General features: G+C 39.0%; 1 protein-coding gene across 5 annotated transcripts in view; it reads left to right on the top strand.

Moving 5' to 3' along the window:
* ATG2B (autophagy related 2B) overlaps positions 1-19868 on the top strand; it is a 78543-nt gene that overhangs the window by 35132 nt on the left and 23543 nt on the right. For 4 of the 5 annotated variants that reach the window (XM_032622773.1, XM_032622775.1, XM_032622771.1 and 1 more), the window contains exons 19-31: positions 611-768; positions 1168-1340; positions 1825-1975; positions 9130-9329; positions 9500-9580; positions 10985-11091; positions 11257-11349; positions 12214-12284; positions 12687-12763; positions 13009-13212; positions 14942-15083; positions 17307-17509; positions 18244-18470. In XM_032622773.1, the coding sequence (XP_032478664.1) occupies positions 611-768; positions 1168-1340; positions 1825-1975; positions 9130-9329; positions 9500-9580; positions 10985-11091; positions 11257-11349; positions 12214-12284; positions 12687-12763; positions 13009-13212; positions 14942-15083; positions 17307-17509; positions 18244-18470 (1887 nt within the window). The remainder of the gene's footprint in view (positions 1-610; positions 769-1167; positions 1341-1824; positions 1976-9129; positions 9330-9499; positions 9581-10984; positions 11092-11256; positions 11350-12213; positions 12285-12686; positions 12764-13008; positions 13213-14941; positions 15084-17306; positions 17510-18243; positions 18471-19868) is intronic. The other variant, XM_032622774.1, reaches the window with a different exon arrangement.

The following is a 19868-nucleotide window of genomic DNA, read 5'->3' as shown; positions in this document are numbered from 1 at the left end:
ATCTCATGCAAACTTCCCAGCGAAGCTGTGCTTTCTGTGGAAGAAAGAAAAAGCAGATATCCCTAGAGAAAGTGAGTAATGGAAGAGAACTGAATTGGGAGCTGGACATAATCTGGGCTCTGGTTCCACTTCTCCCACTAATTAGCTGTGTGACCTTGGGCGGGTCACTTAACCTTTATGATGCAGTTTCTTCAAGTGTAAAGTGAGAATAATAATTCTGCCTTGGCTTCCCCAGAGGACTGAGGGGAGTCAAATGAGACAGTGCATAATCTGTTATAGTTTATAGAGTGTTCTCATATACGTGAACAGTCCTTTTGTTCTTTATGGGTTTTATTTTTAATAAACCTCCTCCTTTAAGTGCATTTAGATGTATGTAATTTGATGCATATAACACTGGTGAAACTAGGAGGATATCTAATTAGGTATCTAATTGTCCAGATTCCTTTCTCACTACCCTGATAGCCATAGCAGTTATTTTTCCATTGAAAGAAATTCCATTTCACCATTTGGAAAATTTATTATTCATGTGATTTCTTAAAGGGATATTCTTTAGTTTGCCTTCAGTTGAAGTAGGAGTTATGTATATATTTTTCAACTTTTGTCTTTATAGGATCTTTAATGATTTGCTGCTCTGGGAACCAACAGCTCCTTCACCAGTAGAGACATTTGAAAATATTTCATATGGTATTGGGCTTTCAGTAGCCAGTCAACTGATTAATACCTTCAACAAAGATAGTTTTAGTCCATTGAGATCTACAGTTCACTATGGTAATATATTTTAAATTTCTTCTGAATTAAAATGCCTGGTTTATCAATAAACAAAGGAGTAACCTTTCAAATTGATGGATTTAAAAATGTTTCTTTGGCGTCTTCCATTTATAACTATATTTTGTAATATCTTTTAGTAATTTACAGTATTTCCCCACTTCTAGCTATTTATTAAGAGTTATTAATTAAGTGTTATTTTTATAGTGATAGTATATTCATTGTCTGAAGTTCAGTGGTAAAGAGAAAGACAGTACATTTTTATTGTTACACCAGATTCTTTGTAAAAATAAACAGGTTGTAAAACAAGTAAATATTCTTGTGATAACGTTCAAGTTTGAACGCTGTTTTTTGTTAATAAGCTGTTAGGAGAGCTGTAATTGTACAATTTATTTCTCATAGATGAGGAAAGTGGATCTGAGGAGGAGACTTTGCAGTATTTTTCCACTGTTGATCCCAATTATCGTTCTCGTAGGAAGAAAAAACTAGACTCTCAGAACAAGAACTCACAGAGTTTTCTCTCAGTTCTTCTGAGCATTAATCATGGATTAATGGCAGTGTTTACAGATGTAAAGGTAAGGATTTACAAATCCAAAGTGATTTTTCAAGTGCATCTTATTATAAATCTAGCATGATATACGCATTCAATAGTTGAGGTAGTTCGAGCTTGTTTCAGTGACTGATGATGAAGGTCAGTTTTCTGAGGCACACCACGATGACAGCAGCTTTGGAAATTTAGCTTTCGTTGCAGATCAAAAGACAAACATTACATGGACTTCCTTTGGAAAACGTGCTGGTCCCACTCCTGAGGTGGTAACAGTAGCTTATCTATTCCAAAGGGTGATGAAGTACCGAGGTTCATTTGGCAGAAGAGGCCCGGCCTAGTGTTGAATTATGCAGTTTTTAATACCACCATGTTGGATGGTTCAAGAATCAGACCGCTTTGCTGCAGTGTGGGAGATCCTCCTGACCTGAATCAAGGAGGAGCATCTCTAGGGTCGTTCTTACTTTTCTGTATTTAATTAATGACTTCTCTGTTTTTTCTGATCTTCTTATTAGCAAGATAATGGAGATCTGTTGGAAAACAAGCATGGTGAATTCTGGTTAGAATTCAACAGTGGTTCATTATTTTGTGTGACAAAATATGAAGGTTTTGATGACAAGCACTATATCTGCCTTCATTGTAGCAGTTTCAGTCTCTATCACAAAGGTAGGACAAATGTTAAATATGTGTGTTTTGTTCACTTCTGGTTAGACATGTTTAAATTTTGCTTAATAAAGAAAATCTACTGAGAACAGAATTCTTTTTTTTTTACATCTTTATTGGAGTATAATTGCTTTACAATGGTGTGTTAGTTTCTGCTTTATAACAAAGTGAATCAGTTATACATATACATATGTTCCCATATCTCTTCCCTCTTGCATCTGCCTCCCTCCCACCCTCCCTATCCCACCCCTCTAGGTGGTCACAAAGCACCGAGCTGATCTCCCTGTGCTATGCGGCTGCTTCTCACTAGCTATCTATTTTGGTAGTGTATATATGTCCAGGACGCTCTCTCACTTTGTCACAGCTTACCCTTCCCCCTCCCCATATCTTCAAGTCCATTCTGTAGTAGGTCTCTGTCTTTATTCCTGTCTTACCCCTTCTTCATGACATTTTTTTTTTCTTAAATTCCATATATATGTGTTAGCATACGGTATTTGTCTTTCGCTTTCTGACTTACTTCACTCTGTATGACGGACTCTAGGTCCATCCACCTCATTACAAATAGCTCAATTTGGTTTCTTTATATGGCTGAGTAATATTCCATTGTATATATGTGCCACATCTTCTTTATCCATTCATCTGATGATGGACACTTAGGTTGTTTCCATCTCCTGGCCATTGTAAATAGAGCTGCAATGAACATTTTGGTACATGACTCTTTTTGAATTATGGTTTTCTCAGGGTATATGCCCAGTAGTGGGATTGCTGGGTCATATGGTAGTTCTATTTGTAGTTTTTTAAGAAACCTCCATACTCTTCTCCATAGTGGCTGTACCAATTCACATTCCCACCAGCAGTGCAAGAGTGTTCCCTTTTCTCCACACCCTCTCCAGCATTTATTGTTTGTAGATTTTTTGATGATGGCCATTCTGACTGGTGTGAGATGATATCTCATTGTAGTTTTGATTTGCATTTCTCTAATGATTAATGATGTTGAGCATTCTTTCGTGTGTTTGTTGGCAGTCTGTATATCTTCTTTGGAGAAATGTCTATTTAGGTCTTCTGCCCATTTTAAGATTGGGTTGTTTGGTTTTTTGTTATTGAGCTGCATGAGCTGCTTGTAAATTTTGGAGATTAATCCTTTGTCAGTTGCTTCATTTGCAAATATTTTCTCCCATTCTGAGGGTTGTCTTTTGGTCTTGTTTATGGTTTCCTTTGCTGTGCAAAAGCTTTGCAGTTTCATTAGGTCCCATTTGTTTATTTTTGTTTTTATTTCCATTTCTCTAGGAGGTGGGTCAAAAAGGATCTTGCTGTGATTTATGTCATAGAGTGTTCTGCCTATGTTTTCCTCTAAGAGTTTGATAGTTTCTGGCCTTACATTTAGGTCTTTAATCCATTTTGAGCTTATTTTTGTGTATGCTGTTCGGGAGTGATCTAATCTCATACTTTTACATGTACCTGTCTAGTTTTCCCAGCACCACTTATCGAAGAGGCTGTCCTTTCTCCACTGTACATTCCTGCCTCCTTTATCAAAGATAAGGTGACCATATGTGCGTGGGTTTATCTCTGGGCTTTCTATCCTATTCCATTGATCTATCTTTCTGTTTTTGTGCCAGTGCCATACTGTCTTGATTACTGTAGCTTTGTGGTATAGTCTGAAGTCAGGGAGCCTGATTCCTCCAGCTCCGTTTTTCGTTCTCAAGATTGCTTTGGCTATTCAGGGTCTTTTGTGTTTCCATACAAATTGTGAAATTTTTTGTTCTAGTTCTGTGAAAAATGCCAGTGGTAGTTTGATAGGGATCACATTGAATCTGTAGATTGCTTTGGGTAGTAGAGTCATTTTCACAATGTTGATTCTTCCAATCCAAGAACATGGTATATCTCTCCATCTATTTGTATCATCTTTAATTTCTTTCATCAGTGTCTTATAATTTTCTGCATACAGGTCTTTTGTGTCCTTAGGTAGGTTTATTCCTAGATATTTTATTCTTTTTGTTGCAATGGTAAATGGGAGTGTTTTCTTCATTTCACTTTCAGAGTTTTCATCATTAGTGTATAGGAATGCCAGAGATTTCTGTGCATTAATTTTGTATCCTGCTACTTTACCAAATTCATTGATTAGCTCTAGTAGTTTTCTGGTAGCATCTTTAGGATTCTCTATGTATAGTATCATGTCATCTGCAAACAGTGACAGCTTTACTTCTTCTTTTCCGATTTGGATTCCTTTTATTTCCTTTTCTTATCTGATTGCTGTGGCTGAAAATTCCAAAACCATGTTGAGTAAGAGTGGTGAGAGTGGGCAACCTTGTCTTGTTCCTGATCTTAGTGGAAATGCTTTCAGTTTTTCACCATTGAGGACGATGTTGGCTGTGGGTTTGTCATATATGGCCTATATTATGTTGAGGAAAGTTCCCTGTATGCCTACTTTCTGCAGGGTTTTTTTTTGTTTGTTTGTTTGTTTGTTTGTTTTTCATTATGCGGGCCTCTCACTATTGTGGCCTCTCCCGTTGCGGAGCACAGGCTCCGGACGCGCAGGCTCAGCGTCCATGGCTCACGGGCCCAGCCGCTCTGCGGCATGTGGGATCTTCCTGGACTGGGACACGAACCCGTGTCCCCTGCATCGGCAGGCGGACTCTCAACCACTGCGCCACCAGGGAAGCCCATCTGCAGGGTTTTTATCATAAATGGGTGTTGAATTTTGTCGAAAGCCTTCTCTGCATCTATTGAGATGATCATATGGTTTTTCTCCTTCAGTTTGTTAATATGGTTTATCATGTTGATTGATTTGCACAATGAAGAATCCTTGCATTCGTGGAATAAACCCCACTTAATCATGGTGTATGATCCTTTTAATGTGCTGTTGGATTCTGTTTGCTAGTATTTTGTTGAGGATTGTTGCATCTATGTTCATCAGTGATATTGGCCTGTAGTTTTCTTTCTTTGTGACATCCTTGTCTGGTTTTGGTATCAAGGTGATGGTGGCCTCATAGAATGAGTTTGGGAGTGTTCCTTCCTCTGCTATATATTGGAAGAGTTTGAGAAGGATAGGTGTTAGCTCTTCTCTAAATGTTTGATAGAATTCGCCTGTGAAGCCTTCTGGTCCTGGGCTTTGGTTTGTTGGAAGATTTTTAATCACAGTTTCAATTTCAGTGCTTTGTGATTGGTCTGTTCGTATTTTCTGTTTCTTTCTGATTCGGTCTTGGCAGGTTGTGCATTTCTAAGAATTTGTCCATTTCTTCCAGGTTGTCCATTTTATTGGCATAGAGTTGCTTGTAGTAATCTCTCATGATCTTTTGTATTTCTGCAGTGTCAGTTGTTACTTCTCCTTTTTCATTTCTAATTCTATTGATTTGAGTCTTCTCCCTTTTTTTCTTGATGAGTCTGGCTAATGGTTTATCAATTTTGTTTATCTTCTCAACCATCTTTTAGTTTTATTGATCTTTGCTATCGTTTCCTTCATTTCTTTTTCATTTATTTCTGATCTGATCTTTATGATTTCTTTCCTTCTGCTAACTTTGTGGGTTTTTTGTTCTTCTCGCTCTAATTGCTTTAGGTGCAAGGTTAGGTTGTTTATTCAAGATGTTTCCTGTTTCTTAAGGTAGGGTTGTGTTGCTGTAAACTTCCCTCTTAGAACTGCTTTTGCTGCATCCCATAGGTTTTGGGTCGTCGTGTCTCCATTGTCATTTTTTTCTAGGTATTTTTTGATTTCCTCTTTGATTTCTTCAGTGACCACTTCGTTATTAAGTAGTGTATTGTTTAGCCTCCATGTGTTTGTATTTTTTACAGATCTTTTCCTGTAATTGATATCTAGTCTCATAGCGTTGTGGTCGGAAAAGATACTTGATACAATTTCAATTTTCTTAAATTTACCAAGGCTTGATTTGTGACCCAAGATATGACCTATCCTGGAGAATGTTCCATGAGCACTTGAGAAAAATGTGTGTTCTGTTGTTTTTGGATGGAATCACCTATAAATATCAATTAAGTCCATCTTGTGTAATGTATCATTTAAAGCTTGTGTTTCCCTTTTTATTTTCATTTTGGATGATCTGTCCATGGGTGAAAGTGAGGTTTTAAAGTCCCCTACTGTGAATGTGTTACTGTCGATTTCCCCTTTTATGGCTGTTAGTATTTGCCTTATGCATTGAGGTGCTCCTATGTTGGGTTCATATATATTTACAATTGTTATATCTTCTTCACGGATCGCTCCCTGGATCATTATGTAGTGTCCTTCTTTGTCTCTTCTAATAGTCTTTATTTTAAAGTCTATTTTGTCTGATATGAGAATTGCTACTCCAGCTTTCTTTTGGTTTCCATTTGCATGGAATATCTTTTTCCATCCCCTTACTTTCAGTCTGTATGTGTCTCTAGGTCTGAAGTGGGTCTCTTGTAGATAGCATATATATGGGTCTTGTTTTTGTATCCATTCAGCCAATCTGTGTCTTTTGGTGGGAGCATGTAGTCCATTTACATTTAAGGTAATTAGCGATATGTATGTTCCTATACCCATTTTCTTAATTGTTTTGGGTTCGTTATTGTAGGTCCTTTCCTTCTCTTGTGTTTCTTGCCTAGAGAAGTTCCTTTAGCATTTGTTGTAAAGCTGGTTTGGTGGTGCTGAACTCTCTCAGCTTTTGCTTGTCTGTAAAGGTTTTAATTTCTCCATCAAATCTGAATGAGATCCTTGCTGGGTAGAGTAATCTTGGTTGCAGGTTTTTCTCCTTCATCACTTTAAATATGTCCTGCCAGTCCCTTCTGGCTTGCAGAGTTTCTGCTGAAAGATCAGCTGTTAACCCTATGGGGATTCCCTTGTGTGTTATTTGTTGTTTTTCCCTTGCTGCTTTTAATATGTTTTCTTTGTATTTAATTTTTGACACTTTGATTAATATGGGTCTTGGCGTATTTCTCCTTGGATTTATCCTGTATGGGACTCTCTGTGCTTCCTGGACTTGATTAACTATTTCCTTTCCCATATTAGGGAAGTTTTCAACTATAAACTCTTCAAATATTTTCTCAGTCCCTTTCTTTTTCTCTTCTTCTTCTGGACCCCTATAATTCGAATGTTGGTGCATTTAATGTTGTCCCAGAGGTCTCTGAGACTGTCCTCAGTTCTTTTCATTCTTTCTTCTTTATTCTGCTCTGCAGTAGTTATTTCCACTATTTTATCTTCCAGGTCACTTATCCGTTCTTGTGCCTTAGTTATTCTGCTATTGATCCCATCTAGAGTATTTTTAATTTCATTTATTGTGTTGTTCATCGTTGCTTGTTTCATCTTTACTTCTTCTAGGTCCTTGTTAAATGTTTCTTGCATTTTCTCTATTTCCAAGATTTTGGATCATCTTTACTGTTGTTGTTCTGAATTCTGTTTCAGGTAGACTGCCTATTTCCTCTTCATTTGTTAGATCTGGTGGGTTTTTATCTTGCTCCTTCATCTGCAGTGTGTTTTTCTGTGTTCTCATTTTGCTTATCTTACTGTGTTTGGGGTCTCCTTTTTGCAGGCTGCAGGTTCGTAGTTCCCGTTGTTTTTGGTGTCTGTCCCCAGTGGCTAAAGTTGGTTCAGTGGGTTGTGTAGGCTTCCTGGTGGAGGGGACTAGTGCCTGTTTTCTGGTGGAAGAGGCTGGATCTTGTCTTTCTGGTGGGCAGGTCTACGTCTGGTGCTGTGGTTTGGGGTGTCTGTGGACTTATTATGATTTTGGGCAGCCTCTCTGCTAATGGGTGGGGTTGTGTTTCTGTCTTGCTAGTTGTTTGGCATAGGATGTCCAGCACTGTAGCTTGCTGGTCGTTGAGTGAAGCTGGGTGCTGGTGTTGAGATGGAGATCTCTGGGAGATTTTCGCCGTTTGGTATCACGTGGAGCTGGGAGGTCTCTTGTGGACCAGTGTCCTGAAGTTGGCTCTTCCACCTCAGAGGCACAGCACTGACTCCTGGCTGGAGCACCAAGAGCCTTTCATCCACACGGCTTTCTCAGGGCCTCGGCACAAACTGTTCTTGACTTGGAATGTCTCTGCTTGGCTTTCCCCAAAGCTTTCTCCTCACTTTCTTGACTTCAATTTCACCATCACCTCCTGAAAGTCATTTTCCCTGCTGGCTCCACCTCTCTACCCGGTCACCCCCGTAGCCCCGAGATGTGGCACCCACGACTCGCGCTTCTCTCAGGCTGGGTTCCGGTGGGGTCAGTGGCAAGGCCGACGTGGCGTCCACGTATTGCTCCAGCCCCCAGACGTTGGGTGCGGGTCCTGGCTCAGCCTGCCCCCAGAGGACAGAGCTCTGAACACTAGAAATTATTTTCTGTAGGGTGTTCTGATTCCACTGGCAAGGTAATAATTATTGTAAATTAGAAGTTGACTTTATGTTCTTTTTTGCAACAACTTACATTGAGATATAATTCACATACCATGTAATTCACCCATTTAAAATATACATTTCAATCGTTTTTAGTTTTCCATAGAGTTGTGTAACCATCATCGTAGTCAACTTTAGAGCATTTTCATCAACCCCCCAGAAGAAGTCTGCACCTTTGAGCTATAAACCCCCAGGCCTGCAGTCCCCTCTAGCCTCAAGAGACCACTGATTTACTCTCCGTCTCTATGGATTTACATATTCTGGCTGTTTCATATACATGGTTTCATACAATAGAAGGTCTTTTGTGATTGGCATCTTGGCATGATGTTTTCAAGGTTAATCCAAATGTATAAGTGTTTTATTCCTTTTTATTGCCAAGGAATATTCCATTTTATGGATATACCGTATCTTAGTATACATCGATCAGTTGATGGGACTTTACATTCTTTATTTTCTCTTAAGTGGTATTTCCTTTTGGTAACAAATACAGAATTTGCTCTTCTTTGAGCACATTCCTTGTGTTACTTTGTGAGTAGAAAAGAGATACTTGCACATTCTTAATGTTTATTAGATTTTCCTATTTAAATTTAACTTTTCTAGCATTTCAGATCTCAAATTTTTTTTTTAACTTGGATAGTCACTTATACCAACATTAGTAGAGGAGAATGAATTATTAATGTCAAGCTGGTTCTTGGTCATTTTGCCTCCAGGGTATGTTATATTCAGTGGAAGTACATGGATTTTTGTTTTGAGTTATAGAAGTTCGTGAATTAATTTCAAATAATCATTTTGTTATCTTGTCACCTCATTGTGGATATAGGCATAGTGGATGGAGCAATTCCTTCTACAGAAACACGACTGCCCAGTTCAACCCGACCACATTGGTTGGAACCTACTATTTATTCCTCTGAAGAAGATGGCCTCAGTCGAGCTTCTTCAGATGGTGTTGGAGGAGACACTTTGAATATGCTCTCTGTTGCAGTTAAAATATTGTCTGATAAATCAGAGTCCAATACAAAGGTGTGTGTTTTGTACTTTTATACCATTAAATACTTGCTGCTGATTTGATTACTAGTTAAATAAAAATGATTGCATAAATGTAACACATTTATTTTCTTAGAAAAACTTTTCAAGTTTTGAACCAGAGGGTTATGTAGGTAATAAATGTAATTCTTCGTGTTGCTCTGTAGGAATTTCTCATTGCTGTGGGACTGAAAGGAGCCACTCTCCAGCACAGAATGCTTCCTTCCGGGTTTAGCTGGCATGAGCAGGTAAGAGAGCTGTGATGTATATTTATTGATTTATTTTTTACTTTATGTTAACATATAATACACATAGTGAAAAGTTCACAAATCATAAATATTCAGTGCTCATCGAATTTTCATGATATAAATACTCCTATATAAATACCACCTCTTATGTTAGGAAATAGAACATTATCACCACCCCAGAATGTAATTGATTTTTTACCTTAAAGTTTGGTCCTTAAACATCTCAAAGACAAAGTTATGTTTTATCATTAAAGGGAAGGGACCTATCGAGTGCCTGGCATAGAGGAGAATAAATGAGTGTTGACTTGCACTTATAACTGTATATTCTTTAAGTGCCGTAATTTCAGAATTATCCCCTAGGTCAACAATATACACTGAGGCATTTATAAGGAATTCTGTAATTAATTTCCAGTGTAATAACTGTATTTGGTTAATTACATTTTTTCAAAGGAAACTTTGGGTAAGAAGTTAACTCTTCTTTATATGAGAATGAAAACTAGTTGGGCTTCCCTGGTGGCGCAGTGGTTGGGGGTCCGCCTGCAGATGCAGGGGACGCGGGTTCGTGCCCTGGTCCCGGAAGATCCCACATGCCGCGGAGCGGCTGGGCCCGTGAGCCATGGCCGCTGAGCCTGCGCGTCCGGAGCCTGTGCTCCGCAACGGGAGAGGCCACAACAGTGAGAGGCCTGCGTACCGCAAAAAAAAAAAAAAAAAAAAAAAAAAAAAAGAAAACTAGCACACTGTGATTCTTGTTCGTTTTCCTTAGAAAGAGAAACCTTTTCTTTGTGCTTGGAAAATAATAAATTATTTTAAACTTGAATGCTTTCAGAAACATTCTGAAACATAAAATATATATAGAGAGAGAATAAATAGAGCGGGGGTAGAGAGATGGTTAGTCAACTGGCTGGCTGTAAGGGAGAGATTTAGCCTAACTTTTTGATTTAGATAGAAATATAGAGTAGATGTTGGTGAGAAGGACTGGTTTTCAGACAGATCTGGGTATAAATTAAGGAACAGGAACTTCTCCCAACAGTGGATTTTATAGAAAACCAGATGGAGAGTTTTAAACAGTCTTTGGCAAAATTTGTTTTTTTCAAAAGAATTATTCCAAGCAAAGTAATGTTGAAAGTATATTATACATACTTTGTTAGTTTCATAGGATATGATTTTTCCGAGATCTCTGTAGCATTGCAGTTGTTAGATGGGCCTCTGCATTTCAAATTCTAGTTATGCAAATACTTTTTGAAATGAATTCCTTCAAATGATGATTTTCTTTTAACATTATGATTTTCCACTAAATGGTTGGTGTTTTTGTGAGCTATTTTATTTCATGTTGGTATTAAGGATATCATATCAAAACTTTTTTTTTCTTCTAAAGCAGGGCATTTTGTATTTTTGTGATTATAGATTTTATACTTCTTGAATATTGCTGATGAACCTGTTCTGGGATACAATCCTCCAACCTCATTTACAACCTTTCATGTTCATCTCTGGAGCTGTGCACTTGATTATAGGTTAGTTCATAAATGGAGCAAAATAAAGTTTTAGTCTTTAAAATATGTACTCAGTTTTGAGGAAAAGTATGTAATTCAGTAGAGTTAAGGTTCAAAATGCTCTTTAAAGGGAGTTTCTTTTCTTTTGCAGCAGACTAATATTCTCTTGTTCCTTTGTGGTAATAGGCCTCTTTATTTGCCAATCCGATCTCTTCTTACTGTTGAAACATTCAGCGTTTCAAGTAGTGTCGCCTTGGATAAATCATCTTCTACTCTCAGGTACCGTGTTAAGCCTCTCTGTCTACTAAATGCAGCTGTTCAAAACATACTGACAGAGCTTTATCTCAACCCTTTGATTAAAGTGTCAATCTTTGTTAAAAGCAACATCCTTTTACTATTAGTCATGTTCCTTTATTCAAGTTTTCAGCTTTTCTTTCTCAGATGATTCGTCCCACCTCTTCAATTCATTACTGTATTTCATTTTTAGGGAGGAAATTCATTCTTGAGATTATTGGTTAACTTTTTAAAACATTTATATGTAAACTTCCCATAATACCTGATACACTTCATTTTCCTAATTTAAACCTTGTGAATTTGGGCATCTGTTAAAATTGCTGAAAATTTAAAATTGATTCGAGCAGATGATTTAATCTCATTTATGCCATTTAAATGTTTCTAGTACTCATAAACAGTGAGTTTTAAAGAAATGTTAGGGCTTACCTGGTGGTCCAGTGGTTAAGAATCTGCCTTCCAATGCAGGGGACATGGGTTCAATCCCTGGTCAGGGAACTAGGATCCCACATGCTGCGGGGCAACTAAGCCCACACCACAGCTAGAGAGCCCACGTGCTCCGGAGCCTGCACACCACAACTAGAGAGAAGCCCGCGCACCGCAACGAAAGACGCCGCATTTTGCAGTTCCCGTGTGCCGCGACTAAGACCCAACCCAGCCAAAGACAGATAAAAAAATAAATAAATATTAAAAGAACAAAGAAATGTTAGGTGACATTTGTAAGCTAGAAACTGCATATGGCTTTGATCGTATTTATATCAGAAAGAATGGCACAGCTAAGTATATAGCGATTATGCAGCGTATATTCAAGGTTAGGTTTTTAGATCTTGATTTTATCTTTCTTTTGCCCAGAATAATCTTGGATGAAGCTGCTTTACACCTGTCTGACAAGTGTAATACTGTTACTGTAAATCTGAATAGAGGTAAGAGTTAAAAAACAAAATCTGGGATAGATGAATCCTCTTTTATTTTTTGCATCTGAATATTTTTAAGCATTTTAACTCTAGAATAATGCCAGTGAACTAAGGATCTTATCAGTCTGAATATTGTAATACCAGTTTGTAATATCAATAACATTGGTAAAATGCATCACATTGTATATACGCTTGTTTATTTAACAGAAGGCAGATTTTGTTTCTAATTAAAAATAAAGTGAACTGTAGGATTTTTGTAGGATGAAACTATGTTTCCATTACATTATAAGTATTTGTACTACTACCTGCCATGAATTTTAAAGAAGCACTAGTTTTATTGGGTGTTTGTTGGATAAGCATTTTTTGAAAGTTATACTCAGATATTTTATTAATTACTTTAAAAAATTTTAGATTATGTTCGTGTGATGGATATGGGGCTTTTGGAATTAACCATAACTGCAGTGAAGTCTGATTCTGATGGAGAGCAAGTAAGTTATTAAAATAAATGGATATTTTTATTTAAGTCCTTTTTTTATAGAAGAGACTAAAAACATACTGAACTTACTGTAAAAGTATTTTTCCACTTACCTAATTTTAGTCAGAAATAAATAAAATATTTTAAAGTTAAGATTGAGTTATTATAAATGCATGTTTCCTGTGGCAAGACAAATTATCATATTATATTTTATTTAATGTAAACCGATGCAAACATTTTTTTCTCTTGTTTTGGTAGACATTTTTATCCTTTTTTCCGTGTCCTGTCCAGACTGAGCCGCACTTTGAATTACACTGTTCGAGTGACGTTGTCCATATTAGAACGTGCTCGGACTCTTGTGCTGCATTAATGAATCTCATTCAGTACATTGCAAGCTACGGGGACTTACATGTGGCTGACAAGGCAGACGTGAAGTCCGGAGCCCCGCAAAGAAAGATGAAGGTACAGCCGCCAGCCTCATTCGTTAGAACTCACTCAACCCCTCCTCATTCCAGACATGCGAGTGACCTGTACATTGGCGAGGTCTTCTTGACAGTCATAGGGTAGAAAGGAAACTTTGAATAATCATCTATCTATTCTTACTTTCAGGGTGATGGGGTCTAGAAAGGTGATTCCATGGGCCTTTTTGGAAAACCATTCTACTGTTTGATGCTCTCAGTTTCAGAACATTAATATTCTCAACTAACATACATTTTCCCAGACTTAAGTTATTTTCATATGTCCTCAGGGAAGAAAGAAAACATTTAGCATGTGAGAGTCTGGTGGCAGGAATTAGTATTATTACCAGAAGACTTATTTATATGACATTATCTTTCATATTTGTTATCTACAATTCTATCCAGTTTTCAGTATACTTTCTCATATGTGATTTCCTCTTACCTAGTGCAGTTGAGAGGTTAAAGGTTATCATCTCTGTTTAGTAGATGAATAAGACCCAGAGAATTTAGGTTATTTGCCCTAACTAGTAGCAGCAACAATATGCAGGTATTTGGATTCCCAGTTCATTGCTTTCTTACGCCCCCAGCTGTCACCTCTCTGCCCTCTCATATGTCCAGATAGAACAATGTCCAGTTTGTTTAGCATTTACTTTTTATCAGTCTTTTTATTCTTCTTCGTGGCCTCTTCTGTGAACAGAATTCTCGGTCCCCTTAGGTCAATGGATCCTTCAGTAAGGGTCTGACAGGCCTTGCATTATCTTTCGTTCATGCTGATCTTACACCTCGTTTGTGTTACGCTTCTGTTTTTGTTTCCTTGCTCCTGCTGTATTCTCCCTGATAATGAAGTGATTTATGATACTCTCTCTCTACTGTTTCTTCTCTTTTATTCTCCAATTTATTAAAAGTTATTTTAAATTATCCCTTTCAAATGAGATCTTTCCATTTTAGAGTCATGCTGACATTTTATTTATTTATTTATTTGAGTATTATTATTTTTTTGCGGTACGTGGGCCTCTCACTGTTGTGGTCTCTCCCGTTGCGGAGCACGGGCTCCGGACACGCAGGCTCAGCGGCATGTGGGATCCTCCCGGACCGGGGCACGAACCCGCGTCCACTGCATCGGCAGGCGGACTCCTAACCACTGCACCACCAGGGAAGCCCCATGCTGACATTTTAAAAGCATGGTTTGGATTTAATGAATCCACGATTCACTAACAAAAATGGTTAAGCATCAGTGTTGGAACTGAACTCCACAAATCACCTTTTAGTAGATTTCCCCTCTCATGAATACCCGCTACTGTCTTCAGGTGTCTATTTGTTCCAAGAAATGAGGCTCGACCTACAGTGGCTTTGTCTCAGAGGGTGGTCATGGCAGCCATCAGGTTTGAGCAGATCGGACTCTTTACAGAGAGACCCCCCTCTCCCCCAGCTTCACTGCAGTGTTTTTCACCTTCCTTCTCTTCGAGTGTATTACGTCTTCAAGATTCAGTTCACTGTGCCGGCTTTAAGATGATAACACATTTACTTCTATTTGCCAGTAGTTGTTTGGGGTGAAAATACTAAAGACTTAAAATGAAAATGTAACACCTGCTGAGAGAATATAGAAAAATGAATGTGTTCCTGCTTTTGGTGTTTTTGTGAAATGTAGTATATTTCTAGGACAAAATAAACGTTGAGTAATTTGCTTTTTAGATCATTTTCAAGTTGATTTTAATTAGGGTTTTCGGCTGTAGGTAGATCCCGCTGGTCGGTCATCCTCACGTGGTCCAGTGCTTCCTGAAGCAGATCAACAAATACTACGAGATTTGATGAGTGACGCTATGGAGGAAATTGACACGCAAGAGGCTGCTGCGTCTGTAAAACCACAGTCTAATGGTGAGACAGACCAGGACTTCTTCCTGGGAGCTGTGATGTTGTAGTGGAGGCTGACATTGTTTGTGTTCTTACAGCGTCCTCAATAAGTAGCTTCCTGAAGAAAAGACAGGTCTGAGTTTGGGTGGGTATTTATTAGTCAGTCAGCTTGTGTTCATTGAACGTTTAGTAGATAAATAATACTGGCCAGAGTGTTGGGGGGCGGCGACAGATAGGTGGAAGGCAAGGCTTATATTCCCTGGTAGCTCGTGGTCTCGTGCAGCAACCTGGCACTGAACCAGACAGAGGCTAGTGCTTAGAACCATCCAGAGGTGATACAAGAAAACACTTCAGAATGTAGTGTACACTCTAATCACTGCTCGGAAAGGATTTGGAATCCCTTCATTAGACTTCAGTGAAAATGAGATGAGTTGGCTTTTAAAAAGTGTGTAGGACCTAGGCGTGTAGAGGGGAGAGAGAAGATAATCTTGGCAAGGTCACTAACATCAGCAGAGGCCCAGAGGCGTGTATGAGCCTTAATGATCTAGTAACTCAGGCTGATAATACTGGAACAGAAGTTCCCTTCTTGTCGAAAAGAATTAGGCAGTAATGTTAGATAAGCAGGGAGGAACCAGACAGTGAGAGAGCTTTAAAGCCAAGTGGAAGCATCTAAATATTTTGAAGTATCTATCTAAAAATATTTTTTTTTTCTAATTGGCTGAACATAGCTATTTCTATATGTTGTGAGATCTTAATTTTTAAAAATTATTTCATAGTGTTATAGAAGTTTAGCATTCAATGTTGCTTTCATTCTAATTTAGAAGAAATCAGAGCTAAGGAAGCAAATGGGAACTTTTAGCTCCCTATGTACTAACATTATTTGTAATAAACGTTAGCAGCTAACCTACTCGTGTGGGAAAGAATGTTTAATGAATATTTACCGAGCAGCTTCAGCACACAGGACTCTGTACTGTACACTGAGCACTTACAAGGATGAGTGGGTTCAACGTACCGCCACGGGAGAATGTCTAGTCTGCGAGCCTTCCGGGCTAAGATGTCACCGCATTCATCGTAGTATTCTTAGTTCATCTCACAGGGTTTGGTTTGGATGAATGAATGGAGAAAGAATTAGTGAATCTGTGGAATTCCCTGGCGGTCCAGTGGTTAGGACTCCATGCTTCCACCACAGGGGGCATGGGTTTGATCCCTGGTGGGGGGACTAAGATCCCACATACTATGCAGTGCGGCCACAAAAAAAGAACAGAAAAGAATTAGTGAATCTAATCTATAATATAAACGTATAAAAAATACATGTTCACATACAGATTTTTGCACACATGCAGCCTTTTGTGAACTTCATATTGTGAGAGCTACCTGAGAACAGGTGTCCCATTTGGGTATCCAGTGGCCCCAAGGAGTCTTTTTATTGCTTGGAATCATTCCCTGGCCTAAGACATGCTTGACAACTGTTTCCCCCACCCCTTCCCCAAGCAGAGATTTCCTACAGTTTTAGGTAAGACGCTGCTACATGTAACTATTTCGCCTCCCCTTGCTATATTGTCCAAGGAGTTTCCTCCAGAGCTCCACCTACAGCACATAATTGTTAATATGAAATTCTGGCTAAAATGGAACTCCAGTCCACACTAACTAGCTGCTGCTGGATTCCTGAACTTCTCTGACACTAAGTAACTAAGAGGAGACTGTCTGTAACTTTACGAGTCCATCATTTACTGTTTCTTAGAAAACTTCATACTTACTGGTCTTTTTATTAGTAGTCAGAAGGTTATTGTAAGAAATAAGTGAGATACTGTTTTTTAAAAATTTTTGGCTGTGTTGGGTCTTCGTTGCTGCGTGCAGGCTTTCTCTGGTTGTGGCGAGCGGAGGCTACTCTTTGCTGCGGTGCGCGGGTTTCTCATTGCGTTGGCTTCTCTTGTTGCAGAGCAAGGGCTCTAGGTGCGCGGGCTTCCTTAGTTGTAGCACGCGGGCTCAGTAGTTGCAGCACGTGGGCCCTAGTGTGCATGGGCTTCAGTAGTTGCAGTGCAGGGACTCAGTAGTTGTGGCGCACAGGCTTAGTTGCTCCATGGCCTGTGGGATCTTCCTGGACCACGGATTGAACCTGTGTCCCCTGCATCGGCAGGCGGATTTTTACCACTGCGCCACGAGGGAAGTCCTAAAATGCTTAATAAATGTTATTGTTGTTGATGTTTAAAATATGCCAAAATTGAATGTTGTAATCTTTTCACCTAGGTGTTTTGGATGAAAAATCTCAAATTCAGGAGCCATGTTGTTCAGACCTCTTCCTGTTTCCTGATGAGAGTGGGAACATGTCCCAGGAGCCTGGACCCACTTACGCCTCATTCACACACCACTTGATGAGTGATGCGGTGACAGGTGTGCCCACAGAAAACGACGACTTTTGCATTCTTTTTGCACCAAGAGCAACCATTCAGGTAATAAATTGACGATATAATTAATGTCTTAAAATAGTGTTATAAATTGAATTGACCAAAGGGAACCTGAAAAGATTCTTTAGGTTTTGTTAACTCTTTACAGTTCAGAATTACTTCCTTTTGTAATTTACTCTTGAGACTTTGTAAATGTTTGTTATACTTTACTCTTTTTATGAACATCTCTCAGAGACTCTCTACTTGCAAAGTCTCCTGCATTGTTTATTGAACTACAGAGTAAGTATGTAGTAAGATACCTCTTCAGGGCTGTGAAATTAAATGGCAGAAAGGAGTTCTGTACAGAGTTGTTAACACCAGAATTGGGAAAGATAAGATGTGATTTGTGAGAAGGCTAATGCTTGGTTAATGTATATGTAATTTCCTTTTTAGAATCATGCTCACATTGAAAAAGCATGGTCTGGATTTAATGAATCCACAGTTCACTAAACAAAATGGTAAAGCATTGAATCTGTACCTTTTTATTGTCAAACGAGTAGTAAAAGCCAAATCGTAGACTATAAAAAATTCTTATGGAGTGATTCACATAGAAGAGAGAGTTCATTTTATTGTTAATAAAGCAGAGTATCTTATGCGGTGATTATCATCAGTATTTATTATTCCACTATATATTGAAATTATTAGAAAGAATGCAGAGTCAGATCCCCTTGAGATGCGCACCATAATCAGTGGTTTCTACTTAAATAAGAGAGTATGTGTTACCTCTTCCTTTGTCTTAGGAGAAGGAAGAAGAACCAGTTGTAAAAATAATGGTTGATGATGCGATTGTGATAAGAGATAATTATTTTAGTCTGCCTGTTAAGAAGACAGATACGAGCAAAGCCCCGTTACACTTTCCTATTCCTGTAATTCGGTACCTGGTTAAAGAAGTCTCTCTTGTTTGGCATCTTTTTGGAGGAAAAGATTTTGGAACAGCCCCTCCTGCTTCTCCAGCTAAAAGTTATATGTAAGTTAATTTCTACATAAGTTTATTTGGCAGACCAATATACTCTCTTTGTTGTGGGGCACAGGCTTCTCTAGTTGTGGCGCGTGGACTTAGTAGTTGTGGCACAAGGGCTTGGTTGCCCCGCAGCGTGTGGGATCTTAGTTCCCCGACCAGGGATCGAACTCGCGTCCCCTGCATTGGAAGGCGGATTCTTTTTTTTTTTTTTTTTTTTTTTTGCGGTACGCGGGCCTCTCACTGTTGTGGCCTCTCCCGTTGCGGAGCACAGGCTCCGGATGCGCAGGCTCAGCGGCCACGGCTCACGGGCCCAGCCGCTCCGCAGCATGTGGGATCTTCCCAGACCGGGGCACGAACCCGTGTCCCCTGCATCGGCAGGCAGACTCTCAACCACTGCGCCACCAGGGAAGCCCATGGAAGGCGGATTCTTAGCCACTGGACCACCAGACCAATATATTCTTTTCGCTAAAAATACATAGAATTTATCCTTTTAAGAATTATTAATAAGTAATATTAAAAACTGTAATTTAAATGTTACTCTTTTAATGTTAAAGTTTTGCATTTGAAAACTTGTTTGCATTCTTTGTATTTTTTTCCTAAAATATGATGACTTAAGGCATTTCCATTCAGCAAAATTTTTCGGGTACCTACCATGTGCCAGAGCCTGTGTTAGAGGCACATTCATTAAAATGAATACGACCCAGACCCTGTCCTAAGTTCAGAAGGGAGAGAGAGTTACGTGAGCCAGTGAGGGCGACGAAGTGAAGTGTGTGCGTCAGGAGGTGGGGACCACGCGTGCCCCTGATTCTTTAGCGCCCAGCAGGGTGCCCAGCACAGAGTGGATGCTGCTGAAGTACCTGCTAATGAGTGCGTTATTCCATGGTTCTAGAAGGGAACTGGATGGAAAGATGAGGCAGAGACTAAGGGTAGACACTCTCAGTGGGGTGGGGAGGGTCAGGAAAGGCTTCACGGGGTGGGAACCTTTGGCACAGCATTGTAATGACTTTTTCTATTTAAAAGTGTTTTAAAAAAAACTTTTAACTTTACTATAATTCTTTTCCGTGTTAATTGGAATTTCTAGGACTTGTCCTCTGACTCTCAGGGGTTTCTGAAGTAATAAGGAACTTACACGGAGGTCTCATTTCTAAGTCTATCTTGTGATATGCACACCAGCATCATAGTTAGCGTTTTCTGTAGTTTTAAATATTTAGCAAGTAGATGATTGCTGTAACGGCAGTAATAACATTTATGTTCTCAGTGTTTCCAAGAGATAACAGATGAGGTTTTGATTTATAGCAATACAGTTTGTGGCAGTGTTTTGCTAGTTCTGTAATCTTTTCTTTTTTCATCCTGTTATTTTTTCTGGTGTCATTCATTGCCTTTCTTTGACTATTCCTTTAACAA

The sequence above is a fragment of the Phocoena sinus genome, chromosome 2 (assembly GCF_008692025.1).
Source record: "Phocoena sinus isolate mPhoSin1 chromosome 2, mPhoSin1.pri, whole genome shotgun sequence".
NCBI classification, from domain to species: Eukaryota; Metazoa; Chordata; class Mammalia; order Artiodactyla; family Phocoenidae; genus Phocoena; species Phocoena sinus.
The sequence above is the reverse complement of the archived record's forward strand: the minus strand, read 5'-3'. Positions and strand labels throughout refer to the sequence as shown.